General features: G+C 40.2%; 1 protein-coding gene across 3 annotated transcripts in view; it reads left to right on the top strand.

Moving 5' to 3' along the window:
* EPB41L4A (erythrocyte membrane protein band 4.1 like 4A) overlaps positions 1 to 17,857 on the top strand; it is a 134,508-nt gene that overhangs the window by 49,851 nt on the left and 66,800 nt on the right. For all 3 annotated transcript variants that reach the window (XM_063319779.1, XM_063319780.1, XM_063319781.1), the window contains exons 2-5: positions 2,464 to 2,568; positions 12,210 to 12,261; positions 13,389 to 13,467; positions 17,119 to 17,216. In XM_063319779.1, the coding sequence (XP_063175849.1) occupies positions 2,464 to 2,568; positions 12,210 to 12,261; positions 13,389 to 13,467; positions 17,119 to 17,216 (334 nt within the window). The remainder of the gene's footprint in view (positions 1 to 2,463; positions 2,569 to 12,209; positions 12,262 to 13,388; positions 13,468 to 17,118; positions 17,217 to 17,857) is intronic.

Genomic DNA, 17,857 nt, shown 5'->3' on the forward strand with positions numbered 1-17,857 from the left:
ACGACTTCCAGCCAAGAAGGCTAGCTGAATCCTAAACTGGCACAGAGTTATGTAAGTTAAAGTCCTATAAGACTTAAGCTTCTTTGTTATGTTATTATCGTTGATTACTCCCAGGAGCGTGTAGTATTATGGTAGGATGCCTGAATGGAAAACTGACAGCTCCATCTTTGCCGCTGGATTACTATTTCTTAGTTCTGCTAATAAAACTAACTGACACTATGAATAACGTTATTGGTCAGACAAAGAGCGGAAAGCTCATTGAAAGCAAACAGATTTGAGCTTTGCTGATCCCAGGAGCTCAGCCGTGCCTTCAGTGGGCCCCGCTCCATGTCCCCTGTAAGCCATGGTGCAGGCAGCCCTTTTTATGCCTTCTGCAACGGTTTACTAGCCATGTTTTGGTTAGCTGTGTCAAAACCCTGTGGCTCTGAGCAGCTGATGGTGGAGCTCCTTCTGTCTATAACATTCTTACAACATTTAGTACCCAGTTGGAAGTGTCGCCATCATTTATCCATGCGGCTAATTTGGAGTCAGGGCTGCTCGTTTATTTTGAGCTTTTCCCATGTCTGTTTCTGGAGATGCCTGTCCAGTCCTAGGTTCCCAAGACATTGTTGTACTGTTTAAGTGCTAATGGACACAGTTCTAATGGTGTAGGTAGTTTGCCCTATATGAGGTATGATGAGATAACTATGTGCTTTTTAGCGGGACATCTCTCTTGCTTCTTTGAATAACAACTGATTTAAAGATAAAACGTGGCAGGACAATTACCGCTTCAGGGTTGAATCCCTGCTGTCTAATAATTTAACCTGTATTTTTTAATATTTTTTTTAAAGGTGTGGGTTTTTTTGTTTTGTTTCTGTCTTTTTGCTGTAGTGCTCCTGATGGTGACTCCATACCTAAGAGATTCTTGTCTCGCATCATTCTTACAACCCAAGCTCAGATTCTTGTTGAGGAATCTGAGGATAAAATCACTGTATTGCTCTGCTTTATCCAAAATGCTAAAATGAGATTTAGTGCATTTCTGCTTACCTCAATCATGTTTTCCCCCAAATTGTTATCTTTTTGGTGGCTGATCATTAAGTCTCACTGTACATGCTGAGGGAATGTGTCATTTCAGTTCCTTAGTGTCAGCAACCTGTACGATGACTTTAGACTGTTAAACACTGAGAACCTTTCAAGAACATCTCCTGGTTTAAGCACATGTATAGTAAATCTGGTGAGTGGCATGGATACGCAATTCCCAGCCTACCAGAGATGTTCACCTTGTCATGGCTTGCTTAGAGCGTGCGTGGCCGTCTGAAATTGTTGTATTGGCCCTGCCCATGTGACTAGGTGCAAACCCTGACCAAATGCACCTGCTGAAAAAAACCACAGATGCGTCTTCACTGTCGTTATGTGATTGATACTTCACCAGCAAAGCGAACTTAAGTGATTTTTTAGTCGACGTTATTTGCCATTTTAATTTTGAAATTATTGGTTCGTAGCCTAAAAAGTGAGTTAGCACGAACAACATCCCACAGCTTCCTCCTCCTGTTTCTTTTCTCTCCAGTGATTTTACTACAGCCTGGCAGTTTATACAATCTGAAGCAGTTAACCAAAACCTAATTATGAGTTATGTCCATATTTTCTTGTGGAATTTAGGACCATAATAATCAAAGGCTCTAATTGATTCTGAGGGGGGATCATTCTGTGTAATTATTCTCAGTCTTCCTGGTCTGTTTGTTGTTGGCTGCCAGGCGAACCGACAAATAAGAGGCATTCAGGTGGAAGTGAGCTTTTTGTAATGCATTCTCAACAGTACGATGTTGTTTGCAATATTGTCCCAGCATTGTTTGCAAATACTGGCGTAGACCCTTAATGAAGTAGCATTCAAGAAAACAACAGGATTATTTCAATTCAGGGTGTTGGATGGTTCCCACTTCTACTATGAAAAGTATTTTAAAAGAAAACAAATAAAACCTAAACTTCTTTACAAAGAGTAGTAACAGAGCAGCTAATGATGTGTAATTTAGATTTTAAGGGCAAAGTTTTGCCTCCTGATCTTTATTGTCGGAGTTTGAGTGACAGGCCCATGCTGAGCAGAAGAGTATGATTTTTGAATTACCATAAATCATGGGGATTAGAATTTTAATCAGAGAACAGAAATTTTCTACAAAAACGCTAGGTTCACTAGCATCGTGCTTATGCAAGTACACTTGAGCGGTGTTTTTTTTGTTTGTTTTGTATTTTGTGACTGTTGACCTGTCAGCTACTTAATGGTATTTACAGAATGATTGATTAAACATGTATGAGGATAAAATATTTTCTTCTGTCCAGCTGAATTTTTTGTTAAAAGCACTGGGAACTGCCTCTTTTTTTTTTTTTTTTTTTTCTTAACAAAGCTAACTGAATGCATGAATGCCACTGCACATAGCTGACAAAGGCAGAGCATCTTTGTGAATAGGCTCTGTAAATTCTTTCCCACAGAAGTCAACGAAAGGGTCGGTTGTCCTGGGCTACGTATTTCGTCACTTAAACCTAGTGGAGATAGATTACTTTGGACTGCGCTACTGTGACCGAAGTCATCAAACGGTGAGTAAAAGCATGGCAGATTGGATTTTCCATATGTAAAATTTGCCCTGTTTGTGCCGTTTGCCTGTGGAGCATTAGGTGGTCATAATTTCACTAACTTTCACCATTTCCTGGCTCAGGTTTCCAGTAATAATTTATTTGTGTTCCTTTATGTTAAAGTCTTGGGATAGCCTTTAATGTCTTAGATAGGAACAGAATCAAATGCAAAATGTTGTTGAAAACTAAATGAAGGAAGTATGAGTAGTACAAAATTATAGTATGGAAGTAGAATTAATATTTTTCCCTTTTAATACCGTGCCCTGAGGCCAGTTCTTGGTGTACTATGCTGTCTGCTTCCCTTGGCCCTGTGGTGTCTGGGAAGTGGCGTCCCTGAGCGTGTCACAGACTGCCTCACTTGGGCCGCTTGCTGAACGCCTGTTTCGGAGCCTATGGTGTGGTTGGCGTGGTGGCTGCCCGTCCACCCCAGGAGTCAGGGTGTTGGCAAAGACATTTTTGCTCCACCTGAGCCGTCTCTGTGTCCTTGAGCCTGTGCTCTCTTGAGACTTCTTGGCAGGGGCTCACCAGACCTCTGAGAGCTTTTTCCACCAGGAGATTACAGTCCTAAATAGGCAAAAAAATCGAAACTAAGGCTGAGATGTTCCAGCCAAAGCAGGCAGTGGCTGGGGGCAGCACTGTCTGTTGTACCTCCCCCCCCGGCCCCAAATAGCCTGTGCAGGGTTATTGCAGTCAGAGGTGAGGAGCAGGGGATGCTCAGCAGGTGGTCTTCATATTACCTGAATTTTGTAAAGGGAATAATGCCTGGCCTGTGGTTAAATTACGTCAAGCAGTTACGCTTTTCAAGTCACTGTTCTGTGCTGAGAGTGTACTGCACAAGACCCTGGCCTCAAGAGATGTCATGTGTCATCTAAAAATAATAGTAAGTTATTGAACTAGCTAAATATTTGCCAATTTCTTCTGTTTAGCAGAATTTGAACATGTAGAGGCTGAAGTCAGAACAGTATTAGCAGAAGATCAGTGGCTGCTGATGAGAGCTACAGACTGCTGTACTCAGTATATCTTTAATTCTGTGCCGTAGTCTAGACATGTATGAGTTCAGTTGCTTGATAAGCTTCTAACCAAGTTTCATTCCTTGGAGATGAAAGTCAGATTCAGCTGTGAACTAAAGGTAGACTGTTAAAAATAGTATTTTTGATTTCCTGAGGAAATTGAGGTGTGAGTGTATTTTTTTGCTCTCAAAATGTTTCCCTTTTTCCTGTAGAGGCAAATAAAATAGAAATGGCTATTACTGAGAACATTTCCAGAGGCATACACACCATGTATTTAATGATGTATATGGCATTATGAAAGTAAGAGAAGATTACATCTGTTCTGTGAAGGGCTTAACACATAAAGGCATATATAAGGAAGCATCCTCCTAACAGCCTAGATGGTTTGATGGTATGATACCAGTGCATTTTGTATTATGGCAGCGTGCATGAGCTGTACGTAGGCCATAACCCCATTAACTCATCTTTTCCAAACAAAAATACAGCCTTTTTGCCCTTTTCCCTTGCGTGACGCTCTAGTGGTGTAAATTTAATGTTGGCCTTTATCTTTATTCCTTGGCCAGCCCAAGGTCAGGAAGCCACCGTGCTTCTCGATTTTCTCCCATGGGATTAGGAAGGCGTTCATCCCACTTCCCGGTGTTTGCCTGCTCTTTGCACCAACACCGGTCGTGCCGTGGGGATACAGTTTGCACTGTCACGGACATGGTGCTCCAGCCTCTCTCTGCATGGAGCTCTACTGGCCCATGTTTCTTGCCTGGCTTCTGCGCTGGTGGGCAAGCATTCCCGTTCCCTGTGTGTCTCCCCCCGCCTGCGGGTTTTCTTTGCAGGGAAATCCCAGGTGTGTGGGAGAGCAGTGCGCGAATCAGCTCTGTCCGGACATGCCGCTGGGAAGCAGCCAGGAGGTAAAACAAGGAGGGACCACAACAACGGTGGGCCACGTTGAGGAGTGCACCTGCCCTACCGTGTAGGTGCTGCCACAGTGACCGAACCCAGCGTTTCTGCTGCAGGCTTTGCACCTGGGCTGTGTCATAGCAAAATATTGTGAAAATGCCTGTTGCTGTTGTTGGTCTGCGTATTGCGTAATTAAAAGTTCATTGTTTTATCTGGAAAGTTCATGAATGAGTAAACCTGTGCTACTGTGTTCAGTTTTATGTGTTTTTATGACAATTGCTGCTAGCTTGCTATTTTTAGTGAAATCTTGCAAGTTCTTAAGAATGGCCAGTATAAGGGGAAAGCTGCCATGCAACAAACAACACCTTGTGCTTTAGCTGTAAACACACACTCAGTTATGCGCTGAATATGGCCAAAACTCTCTGGGCTGTTGTGGGAATTAGTCCTGTAAAGGCTGGCAAGAAGCCTAGATTTGAATTTTGGATTGGCTGTGTTTTGGATTGGCCACAGTAGATTTCCTAAGGGAAGGGGAAAAAGGTTACCTTGCTAATTAGTTTTGAAACCATGCTCCTGAGTTAGTCTCAGATGGAAAAATGTGTTTGGAGGTTTGTCTGCCTATTAATACATCGCTTGTGGTGGGGGATATTCTAGTATTCCTCTGTCAAACTATTCCTTTTTTGTCATACTATATATTTAACTGAATAATGAATAAAGCAGGGTGGACAAAACTGTATTTTAGAGAACATAACCCAGTCATGAAAGAAATATTTTTTATTAAGGGTTTGAAATAACCTGTTTAGTTATTTTCCCCATTACTTTTGCATGCCTCAGCACTTCCAGGTGGTCTTTTAAGTGCTGTGTTGGTGTGCTACCTCTTATGTGGGTGGTATAATAATTATTTTAGTAGTACCAGTAGGGCTCTAATCAGTGAACAGAGTTTCACTGTGCTATGCAGCACACGAGCGCATAACATTAAAACAGTCTCTTCGTGAACAGCTAACAAACTAATTAGCAAGTGAGAGAGAATAGCTGGATGCAGCAAACAGATTGGCAGAACTGGATGACGCTGGGAAGACCATCAACAGTAGGGTAAAGTATAAATTGGATGACGCTGTCTCTAAGGGAGTAATTGGGTCGTATTACACAAATTTCTCTTGATTGACATTCCAGGTTCCCCTGAACTCTCCATGTTAGAAGAACAGTATTTAATCTGCAAAATCAAATTCCTGAAGGTTAGGGGTTGCCAGAACACTTTCTCCATGGAGTATGTAAGCTTTATCTATCTTGTTCTCTGAACAAGGTAGGACTCCTTAGGGAAAATAAAAAGTACATTTTAATAATTTTTTAAAACACAAAATGTAATAATTAATTAATGATCTGGTAATAGAAAACTACGCCAGAATAAACAGATGGGTTGAACTAACGCTATAGGTTGTCAGCGGTGTTTCCTAGCCTCTGAGTGCTTTGGTTCACAAACTACGTGGTGCATGAGTAAGTAGTACATGACAATTTTATGACAATTGCTGCTAGCTTGCTATTTTTAGTGAAATCTTGCAAGTTCTTAAGAATGGCCAGTATAAGAGGTACATAGTACATGAGTACATGAGTACCTTTTAACGTAGTACATGAGTACCTTTTTTGGTGCAAATACTTTAACAGGAAGGCCCGTTTTCTCTGAGTGACACTGAATCTCTGGCTGTGCCTCGTCATTAGCCATTCACCTGAGCCTTTTGCATCGCTGCACACACTGCTGACACTCGGGTTAGGCTAAGCTGAGACCAGATGCCGTCTTTATGCTTATGGTCAGCTGGGTCCTGGTTGACAGGGCATTTTGGTCTTCCGCCTCATCAGCCAGAAATGCAGGATGCTGAGCCCCATCTGGTATTTCCAGGCGAGACATGATCCCCAGAATCTGTGTTGCAGAAGCTGATGGTGGTTTAGGAAAATCTGTCCTGCCTTTTACTCTCTCATCGCTTTAGTATTTGGGGAAAAAAAAGCAGTGCAGCAATGTACTTCTCCTTTAGTGGAGGAGGGGCCAAAGGCCAGGCAGGTTGGTGTTGGGAGGACCATGCAGGTCCCCGGCCCCTCTCACGCAGGGCTCCCACTGTGCTGCAGCTCCCGGGCGCTCCCCACATTGTCCCTTCGCTGTTGCCTTTGTGGCATCTCCCGTGTGCCGTAGGATAGTCACGCTAATTACTGTTCTGGCAGGAGGCCAGTGTTTTCTTGAGGCACACAAAAGAGAGAATGGAAATGGCAATTTTAACGCGTAGTATCTCAGGAAAAGCTGAGCAGAATTTGATGAGGGGAAGGGTGCTCTTGAAGCCCAAAGGCATTGCCTTGTCAAATCACAAAAGCGTGCTGAAAGAGTCATGCTATTAGAGCTTCTCTTACAAAAAAGATTTTGAAACTCTCTTATTGCAGAAAGCTAGCAGAAAACTAGGCAACCAAAAACATTTTAAAGGTCTGCTGATAAGAAATTATTTATTTTTTTTTTACACTTTACCAGTGCAATTTTTTTTGCACTTTACAGTCTCACATTGGTCAGGTTGCCCCCTCCCCATCCTTAACCAAACTCTCGCGCTAAACCTGCTTAAGCTGAAGCTGCAGAAGGCACGTCTGCATTGTCCAACAGGCTGTGATGCAGATATCCTTCTTTCCTTATCTGATATAATGCTAATCTGAGCTGTTACGTTCACAAAGTACAGCGTACTGATATTCTCTCTGGGCTCCAAGGGGGAAAATACAAATACAGAAAGCCGTATCACCATGTTAATTCAGCATCGCAGCCAAGATAATTTCTCCAGCCCTGGTTAGTTCAGGTGCGGTGCTGCCCGAAGATGCGTGTGGTGCTCCGAGGTATGGAGCTAAGGTGAGATGGGCAGCGCTCTGTCTCCCTACCGTGCATCCACTGTCTAGCGTAGATGTGTGTTTTCTCCCTTGCTGTGAGGAAGCTCTGCTTTGAGCCTACAGACCTGCGAGCACAGCAGGTAGGAGGGAGCCTGCGCGTTTCGCAGCCGCGTAGCCCAGGTCTCAGTTCCTTGTGGGGCTGAACTTGCTGCCGTGGGTCGCTGGGCTGCTGTGGTCCGTCAGGTGGGCTGTGGCAAAGCTGGGCTGAGAAGCCTGTGCCGTGAATTGCATACCCCTGTGCATTCTGTGCAAACTCATGTATCTGAAAGGTGTTTCTTGGTCCATCCAGTGTGATTAAGAGAGTAACTGCAGCATGCTCAGATTGCCAGGTTATTAACCAAATCGGATAGGGTAGCAGATTGAACAGGCTGTATGTAGCTTAACTGTAGAAAGAAGGGTGTGACTTTAACAAAAGGTTGGTTTGCAATCAAAAATTTCTGTTCTGTAGGGAGTTACTGTCACGTAATGTGGTGTATATTTTGATCTCAAGGTCTTAGAAAAACAGGCTAACTATACTTAGTTTGTGTTTCGTTTTTGTATGGATTTTTGGTTTCGTTTAGATTTGACATTTGCCCGTAAGTGTGGTACACTCAATTATCTAGAAAGAAAACTGCTTGTTGTGCTTGTTGAAATAGACGGCATAGCCAGTGAAAAGAAAAAGGAGGCTTATAATATTGATCAGAAGCTAGAAATTTTAGAAGGTTGTTAATAGATGGAAACAACCTAGAGAAAACTGATGGTCAGGGAAGTTAAAGGTGGTAAGAGTAAACTTTTAGAGTATACCAGGAAGAACAGAAAACACTAAATATGCTAAATATAATCAATATAACTTAAGGTTCTAATAAAGAAAAGACAGAAGTATTAAATACATGTTTGTATTTTGTATGGAGGAATTGCCTGATGATTTATACATTTCTTACGTAGTAAGGATGTCTTGAGTTTAGCAGATTTAGATTCTTTGCACTCAACATTTGCAGAAATAAACTGCCAAAAAAAATGTAATTGTTAGTGTTGTCTAAGATTGTGGAAAAATCTTGATAATTTCGGATTATAACTGAAAAATACTGTGTTTTCTCTTGGAAGTTGTGTTTTTCCCTGTTGTGAACAAAAACTGGCATGTGTGGCATGATTGGTACAGCTGCGTAAGAATCTAATCACATTCTTAATCAGGACAGCCCAGAGTTTAGTTTGAATTTGATAGATTTTCCTCCACCAGACACTTCATTGATTGATACCACAGCAAACATTTTAACCTAGTTAATATTTTGTTTCAAACAGGTTCATGGAATTTGACCCAGGTTTAACCCTATGCAGATTCAAGGAATGAAGATTCCAGATTTGTGGAAAAATGTTTGCAGTCATTTAAAAGGGCTAAATATGAAATACTGCGTGGTGCTTGGATGCATACTTCTTACACATCTGGCTCGTATGGGAGCCAGATTTATAGAAGTACAAGGGACAGTAGAGCCTGTCTATTCTTAGATATGCTGTACCTTAAAACATCTTTTTAAATAATTTCTACCTAAAAACTAAAAACGAAGTATTTGCTTTAATAACACTGTACATTTATAGTAAGTCTTAGTAAATAAAAAAATATTAAATTAAAAACTATATGGTCTTTTTAAATAACAATTAGTAAACTAGTAGCCATCACTTCAGTAGTTGGATAGTTGCATGGATTAGGACTATTTAGAAATCATGATCCCCCCCCCCCCCCCCCCCCCCCCATTTCTTCTGTAAGTATTAAGTTTCAGAGTCACAAAGATTATCACCTGCAGTTGGGTGGGTATGTGCTGGGCCCTTCACCGTTGCAGTAGTGGCGAGCTGCTCGCAAGTCAGATAACCCTTGCTGGCTGTGCAGGGGAGATACAGGTGGGAAATCAGTGAGGGGTGGCAAGCTGGCTGCCGAACAGATAAAAAGAGCACGGCTGTGTGTTGGAGCTACTTTGGCAGTCACCAGTGCAGGGTTTGCTGTCAGCACTTTGCTGTGCAAGCGTATTGGGTTAATAAGACGCTCTGCTTTTTTTTTTTTGTTCCATTTCTCTTGGCACTTTTAACATGTGAGCTCAAAACTGTAACTATACCCAGCACTATTTATATGTACACGCAAACATTTAACATGCATCTGATACACATTGTTATGCATGCGTGTGTATGTACGCTTAGAGGGCTCTGTTGTGGGGGGTTCTTGGTTTTGTAAATGTTCTCATCTTTATTGTCTGACATTGGCTTGAAAAATGCCTTTTCATTATCCATGGAATTTCATTCATGTTTGGCTTATAAATAAAATGTTAGAAATCTCCCTCTCCTCCCCCCCTACCCGTTGCATTCTTCAGGAAAATTTTGGCAGCCTTTGAAATAATAAATAGCTACACAGTGATTTTAAGGTTTGTGGCACTGCCACAGGGCTAAATACTTACTGGAGAGATGAGAAGGCAAACTTGATTCTTGCCTCTTCCCCACCTCTCTCTGTCCCAGCAGTAAACCGGCCTGAGCTGAATTGTTTAATGTCCCCTACGCGGCACAGGATCTGGATGCCCGTGGTACCCTCAGAAGAGCATAGTTCCTCCTGCCAGCCAATGATGCTTTTCACGAGCAGGAGCAGCGGCAATCTGTCTCACCGGGGTGAGGGCTCAGAGTGGAGTTCCTCCTGCTGGCTCCATTTTGGGGGAAGGAAAGGAAACGTTTAGCGATGCAAAGAACCCAGTTTGTCCCCTCTCCTCTCTTCAGATTCCCTCGGCATCTAGACTTGGAGTTTTCTCTCTGAATTTTCCCCCCCTCCCCCAAGTTTAGAAATTGCCTTCAGAAGAGCTTACAAAGAATATAATTTGACTTGCAAGTCAAGTGCAGCCTAGTGACAATTAAGACTTCTAATTGCAACTCCTTTTTGATTGTATCATCTATGAGTGCCTTTAATGACCTGGTCCAATTCTGGTTTCTCTCATGGCAGCCCCTGAATCACATGGATATAACAGGCAGTGGAATTCAGGTTTCAGAGACAAACCAGAAATGTGTTAACTGTTCTGCGTTTGACTTGCAAACTTGAATGATGACCCATCACTATAAATTTTTATTTTTTTCTTACGAATAATCAAGCAACCTCATGTAAAGCTAAACTGCAAAGAGAACTATAAGACGATGTTTCTTGAAGCCAGACGATTTCAGTTCACTTCAGGAGAACTTAATGAAGGAGTTACTCTGTGATAGATTTTTATCTGATTTTGAAACTCTTGCAGTGTAGCACAAAGCTGTCAATGATCAGCAAGGTAGCTTGACAATGTGTTGTTCATACTGTGACACCAGTTTTGGGAAGAGGTCGGACCACATTCTGACCGCATTGCGTAGCCAGAATTTGCACTGCAGAGTCATTTTGCCTTTTTTTCTGCCTGTTGACTCTAAAATCTCTTTATCAGCCTTTATCAGCTATCTTAGATTATGCTGATAAGGAGTTCTAGTAGGATGTTTGAACAAGTGGGGCAAGTTGAAAAAACTTGCTTTCTTACTTACCGCCTTCTGTTGATATTAAGGTTTGTATTTGAATAGTTATTGGATATATTCAAATTTTTTTTTCCTTCAAAATTTAGGAAACTTGCTTAACAAACATACCTGGATTTGGAATAGCAATGACCAAGAACAAGGCATACAGCTATTGCAGGTGGATCAGCAGCTAATCGAAGTAGTTTGTTTTCACGCTTTGTCAAAATAATGACAGTTGTTTACAATCACTTATGAAATCAGTTGCTCAACATTTTCCACTTAGATGCTTTGTAGTGTTTTTTCTTCCCTTTATACTATTCCTTCCAATCGTGAAATTTTCTAATCCAGAGAAGTACTCTGGATAGAGGGGGGGAATTTTTGATTAATCATTTTATTCTCTGTAGGGTTAGTTCAGGGGTGCAGGTAAGGAGTTTCTTTATTCATTGGTCTGTGTAGTTAGTTAAAAAAGGTGTGGGTACTAAGGGAGTAGATTCAAATCTGCCTCAATTTGCTCTTTATAGCAACTCTGTTCTGCAGCCTTTTTGTTTCCAGTGTTTTAAGAAGGGGTGCCAATCTCAGTTGGCCCAAAAAGTTTGTGTATGAGGGAAGAGGATTGAAATAAAGGAAGACAAAAATGGTCTTGGCAGCTGCCTCTGTGCCTTCTTCCAAAATTGAATCATAGATGCGTCAAGCTAAGGGAAGAAGTAAATTGCTGGAGGGATTCTAAGAGCAGGATGCTGGTGACCTGTGTTGCCACGATGAGAAGTACACAGCTGGTCTGTGGTCAGCAGTAACATCAGAATAACTTTTATTGGAAGTTTGATAAAAGGCGGGGCAGAGTAATCAGTGAGAAATTATACTGCAGATTGTCTGTTGATCAAACTATATGGGAACCCACGTAACAGTTCGTCCCCCTGCGGTGTACTAAGCATAGCTTCATCGTCTCTGACACATTTGTCCAACCAGTCCTGTAAACCATCCCGTGGAAGAGTTTGTGCCCTGTCAATTTCCAGTCATCCACTCCCCCTGGTACTAGAAACTCTATCTGAAAATTGAAACTAATTTTAATTTACTCCTAGTGAAGCTGACTTCTTCATACTTAGTGGACATGAAGAAAAATTGATCACTGTGTTCTTACAGCAATTTCACAGGTGTTGGAAAAGTGCTGTTATTATGCCTATTTCTGAATAGGCATATAGACCGACTGAAGTGTGTCAGTCTGCTAATAAATATCAATATGTGAATAAATATAGAATTGCAATTGTTCTGTATTAATTTTCCATGTTAAGTGACTAATTTCCATTATTATCTGTCTCACAGTACTGGCTGGATCCTGCAAAGACCCTTGCTGAACATAAAGAGTTGATAAACAGTATGTATTTAATTTAAACTTAAAGAACGTATCTGAAGATGAAGTAACAGAGGCAATGTTCCACATACACAGCCTGTACAATGTTTATAATGTAGTCACAGCAGATTAATAACTCTTCAACAAGTTTATTACTGCAGTTCAGAGCTGTATCGAAATTTCTCACATAGATTGAACATACCATAATTTCCCAATAATTTATGTGATTATTGTGCAAATATTTCTCTGTGCTTACGTTTTATTTTAGAATAATAAATTATGCTATTCTTAACTTGGATAATTGATTTTATACTAGCTGTGATACATCTATCATACTGTACCACACCATAACCAACTTAGATTCCTTTTTGCTTCTGAAAGTAAAAGTAGTGCCTCTTACTGGTAATACAAGTGTGTGCTGTTACTGTCACTTTTCAGATATCACAGATGCAGGATCTGTTATTTTTATTATACTTAAAGAACATGAAAAGATCATTATACTTAAGAATTTGGAAACCTTCTATAAAAAGATGTAGAAGTGGAGCATGCATGGAATAAATGTAGCTATAAGAATTTCGGTACTGATTTAACTGAGTCTTTCAGGAGAATAATATTTTTAAAAGGTAAATAGAAAAGCTTTTCTGAATGTCTCTTAATTAAAGTGGTGCATAATTAAAGTTCCTCCATAAGATATTTGAAAGTGTGGAAGGGATTAGTACTCGGTATTATTAGTTATGACCAGGAATCACATTTCATGCACAATTGCATTTTTCAAAAAGTTTCAGTGGCAAAAGTATCTGAAGGTCAAAATCAAACAGTAAAAAAAAAAAAAACAACTTGGAGAAATAGTAAGTTATGATGAAATCTAAAGTTAAATCTTCAAAATAAGCAAAAACTCCAAGTAGACAGACAAGCCGTGAATAAATAAACACAAGACTAGCAGAATAACAAAAATCCTTTTTTTTTGTTCTTCCACATGTGTAATGAGAGTAGATTTACAGATTTGCTATGTGGATGTAAGATTTTTTTCTGCAACTTTCAAGTTTCAAAAATTATTAAGATAGGCTCTTTCGTAGTCAACTAGCAACAATTCATAACAGTTACCAGTTCATAACAACTAACTTTTGCACCAAATATCTTCTTCCCCTCAGCTGGACCACCATACACACTGTATTTCGGCATTAAATTCTACGCAGAGGATCCCTGTAAACTTAAAGAAGAAATAACAAGGTGCAGTATTTAACAGGAGTGTAATTTGTTGATTTCAAGGACGTAATCTATTCTAGCCAGGTGCATATTGTTGTGGTGTGGCAGGGTTGCTTTTTTTTTTTTTTTCCTTCAACATCTGAACATTTTTGCTTGGACATGTATGTGTAAGAAGAGAATTGTGACTGGCTTCACAGTGGTCGCTACCGACAGCTATATGGAAGCCTAAGATGAAAAGATGCTCTCTGGTGCATCAATAACCCAAAGGGACTTGAGTAGCATTTGTGTTTTTGTTTTTTTTTTTTTTTTTTAAAGGAATGCATTGGCACATCTGCATTTATATTGTGCTATAATCAAGTTTGGAGTTTACTTGGATATCAAATATAAATACAGGGAATTTTCTTTTTTATTGGCCATAGCTTAGATTCTAAAACTGTTTTTCAAGCAGATTTCTTTTGGTCTTTCTAAAATATGTGGAGGAAATTGAAGAGTTTGCATGCTTTTGATTCTTTTAACCTTGGCCTCTACAAAATATGAGTGTGCGCACCCTGACACATGCACACCCGTGTGCACGGACACATACATATGTGTGCTTGCCTGAACTCTCACGCACAGGGTTTTCTGCTTGCTGTACTTATGAAAGGTCTCAGACAATTAGCTTTAGGTTCAAAAGGAAATTTGAGAATTTGGGTAGGTAGGCGGACAAAATTAGTGTGCTGGCTTGCATTAATAAATGCCAAAATATTTCTTTTGATGTCCTAGGAATATGACACATGAGAATTCATTAGAATGCACACAGGGTTTTTAATTTTCCTTAATCAAAGGTGGCAGTTGTTGCAGCACAGGCAGAATATTTCTCTTGTACCAGAGTGAGAAAATTCTTTTGTTTCCACACTGGCACAGCAGGAATGGAAGTCTCCAATATAACAAGATTGAGGCTGGCCTGGTAAAAATAATAAACACCGTGACTTTGCAGGTAAAAGAGTGTAAGCTGGCCCCAATGTGGTGGCCTCTCTACTGTGAAAGTTTGATGCAGTTTTCCTGTACTTTTCCAGAAGCACTTTCATCCTTGCTCACAGGGGAGGACGGATGGCCCCGGGAAGGGAGCTTTGGCCACCGAACCTGTTGTGGTTGCTACCTGGGAGGCAGGGTGGATTTCTGTCTGGGAAATGACAGGGGCTAAATTTTCAAAGAGTGTTTCTCTTTGCCTTGTGATAAGGTCAGTCTGTGATTTGCACTGCTAATTAGGGGTGCAAATCTAGTCGAGAAGCATTTTAATGTAATTAGTAAGCCTCTGTTCATGTCTGCACAGTGTTTGGTCATGCAGAGTTTGCACCTTAAAAGGTACAGAGGGAGGGCATAAGAAAGCTATATTGACAGTCTTCGACAAAACACATTGAGTAGTAAAATGCCCTCAACATTTCTATGCATTTATTCCTATGGGGTATTAAACCTTGGAAGGAAGGTATACCTTTTCAGAAAACAAACCAAACCAAACCAAAAAAACTTCCTTCTGCTTAGGAGGGATTAATGGCCCTATTTTTCTTCATAATAATAATTTTCTACCTAAGTGTGTTATTCCAGTGATGTTTTAACCGTGTTGTGCTAACTGATGTGTTTCTTTGGAGCTTGTGTTTGTTATTTTAATGGATATGAGAGCAGAGTTTGTTATTAGATGTTGATGATCTGTGGCATTACATGATTACTATTTGCAAATAATGAAAACCTGTCAAATTTGTAATTTCTTCACAGCAGAATCTATCTGGCTTGTAGGCAGAAGCTCACACTGTGGTGATTCATATTAACATTTGCCGGATGCGTTTGCTACAGCAAACCAGTGCTTAGGCACTATTATATATGCATGACAAACTTGACAGCACACGAGATGAGTGTACTTCAGCTACAAGTTTGGACAAAAGGCCCGTTTTTCCCAGGAGCTTAGTGGCTTCAGTGGGAACTGAGATTGTTCACTTTGTAGGAGTCACTTAAGCACTTAACAGTTGGCTCTGACTGTTTTTTGCAGGGAGGTGGTGTTTTTTGCAGTTTCCTATCCTGCTTTATTTTGAGACTACACTATGAGAATGCAGAAATACAGATACCTGCTACATGGAAGAGACATTCGTAGCGTCATCTGGTATGAGGCTCTGCACTGTAGAGATGCAGAATTGCTAACAGAAAGACAGGAGCATATCAGATAATGCATTTCATGTTAAAAAGAAGATGCTGTGTTGTCCACACTAGATGTAAAATCATCTTTGTCATTATCATCATTCATACAGGGAAGATTTGTCCAGGTAGGACTGGCAAGCATAAGCTAGAAGCAGTGCAGCGGTATTGCCTAGAGTGGAGAAACACTGAGTGTATGTGCTTTGTGTTGCCTAATAACATTCACAAAAAATTCTTGTGCAGTGCCATGGTCCTTTAAGGTGGAGAATATTAGACATTTTTTTTAAGCATGGACATTGCTACTGTATTATCTGTCACAGCACAAATTCTGAGGGATCATTAACCAAAAAGACACTGGTATCCTTATTCAGAGGCTCATCTGGGCTGATAAACTCTAGTAAATTTGGTTGGGTCTTAAATGATCAGGTATCACGTAACCTGCAGTTTGCAAATTTCCCTGAAATCAGCATAGATGCACTTTGAGCTTACAGATCATTCCAAAGTGCCTTCATACGTAACTTCTACTAACACAGAATAAATTACTTGCAGTGTAGCTGCATGGCTCTATGTAGATAAAATTGAATTAGTAAATAATGAAAAAGCTATATGCTTATATGGATGACCATTTTTTTCTTCAAAAAGTTACCTTCTCAGTATTGTTACTTTTTGCAAGAATTCGTTTAGGATGATGTGAAACAGTGCATAAATCTGGTGCAATAAAACAAGACAAAACCCAAAGAGCATTGAAAAAATTTCCTATAAGTGAATATGGAGAGCTACAAAATCAAGCAGATCCTTTATACGATGGCTTGTTTTCTTGTCTTTACTTTTCCATCTGTTTTTGCCTATTGTTTCACTCTAAGTATTCTCAGTTCATGCTTCATCAACTGTAGAAGCAGGTTATGACTTTGAAAATTATGTTTTTACCCTGCTATCTCTGTTCCAAGAAGGAGAGTACCCTATGTCATGACAGATCCAGTTAGCTGCTGATAGTATGCCCATCCATTTTTTTCATGGGAACATGGACTCCATCAAATCTGCTTGCTGCTCGCGAGCTCGTACTCTGGTGTGTGGAGAGGAAACCTTTCAGTCAAGAAGTATCTAATATCCAGTTATCCCTTATGTTGATCCACTGATCAGGTTAAACTTTAGCACTTTGTTAGGTTTCTTGTTCAATTTTTCTCATTCCTAGCTTTCTTCTCCACTTCCTAGAGCAGGCGCTCTGTGAAAGTTACAGAAAGAAATTACGTTTTTTGGAGGAAAATTAATTGTATCTCCATAATATAAGCAGATGGGAAAACTGCAGAGTGCTCCCCTACTAGGCTCTTTCACTAGATTAGTCTTAGTTGTTACTTCAAGGTCAATAGGGGAAAAGTAATTCAGAGAGGAATACAGTTTTTGACTCACAAATTTATGGTACGTAGTATGCCTTCAGTAAACTGGGAGATGATGAAACATTACGTGGTGCATGAGGCTCAGTAATCGCTTTGTTTTCTCTCTGTGTTTTAGGTATCAGTTTTTCTTGCAGGTCAAGCAAGATGTTTTACAGGGCCGCTTGCCTTGTCCAATCAACACTGCAGCACAGCTGGGAGCGTATGTAATTCAGTGTAAGTTTTTCTGGCCAACTATGAGCTTATTTCTTTTAATCCTACATTATGATTAATCTTAAGTGGTGACTGAAGATTTCACTAACACTTTTATGCGTTCATTTCAAAACAGAACAAAACTAATATGACTGATTTCAGCTAAAGCACTGTAAATAGATGGCCATTCTCAACAGATAATATAGAAGCAATATAGAAGTTAATGTAAAGAGGAAACTGAAAAGTCGGAGTGAAGAGTCTGCCAAACACTCTTTGCATTGCTGATGAAAATGTTATCATGTACTAAGACTTTATGACTTACTCCGAATTGCATATAGAGTATGACAAAACCTTCATCAGGCAGTTTACAGATTTGATGGGCTATTGGCAGCCTCCAGCCAACAAAGCCTGTCAATAAAAAATTCTTTCAAAAATTACATCATGTCAGTATGAATGCGCCTGTGCTTGAAGGGAGGATGTGTTTTGACCTGAAGTGAAGAATTTTAATTCTATCTGTCATTTATCTGCATTCACCCATCAGTAGTTAGCTTTTCAGAGGTGGATGCTATATCCTGCATACTTGATAGAACTAGCAATCAATTAGAAAAGGACTGTCTGTCTACCAGTTAGTTATTCCTTTAATATTACAGCTCAAGCTCTGTACT

This window comes from Chroicocephalus ridibundus, chromosome Z, assembly GCF_963924245.1.
Source record: "Chroicocephalus ridibundus chromosome Z, bChrRid1.1, whole genome shotgun sequence".
Taxonomy (NCBI): Eukaryota; Metazoa; Chordata; class Aves; order Charadriiformes; family Laridae; genus Chroicocephalus; species Chroicocephalus ridibundus.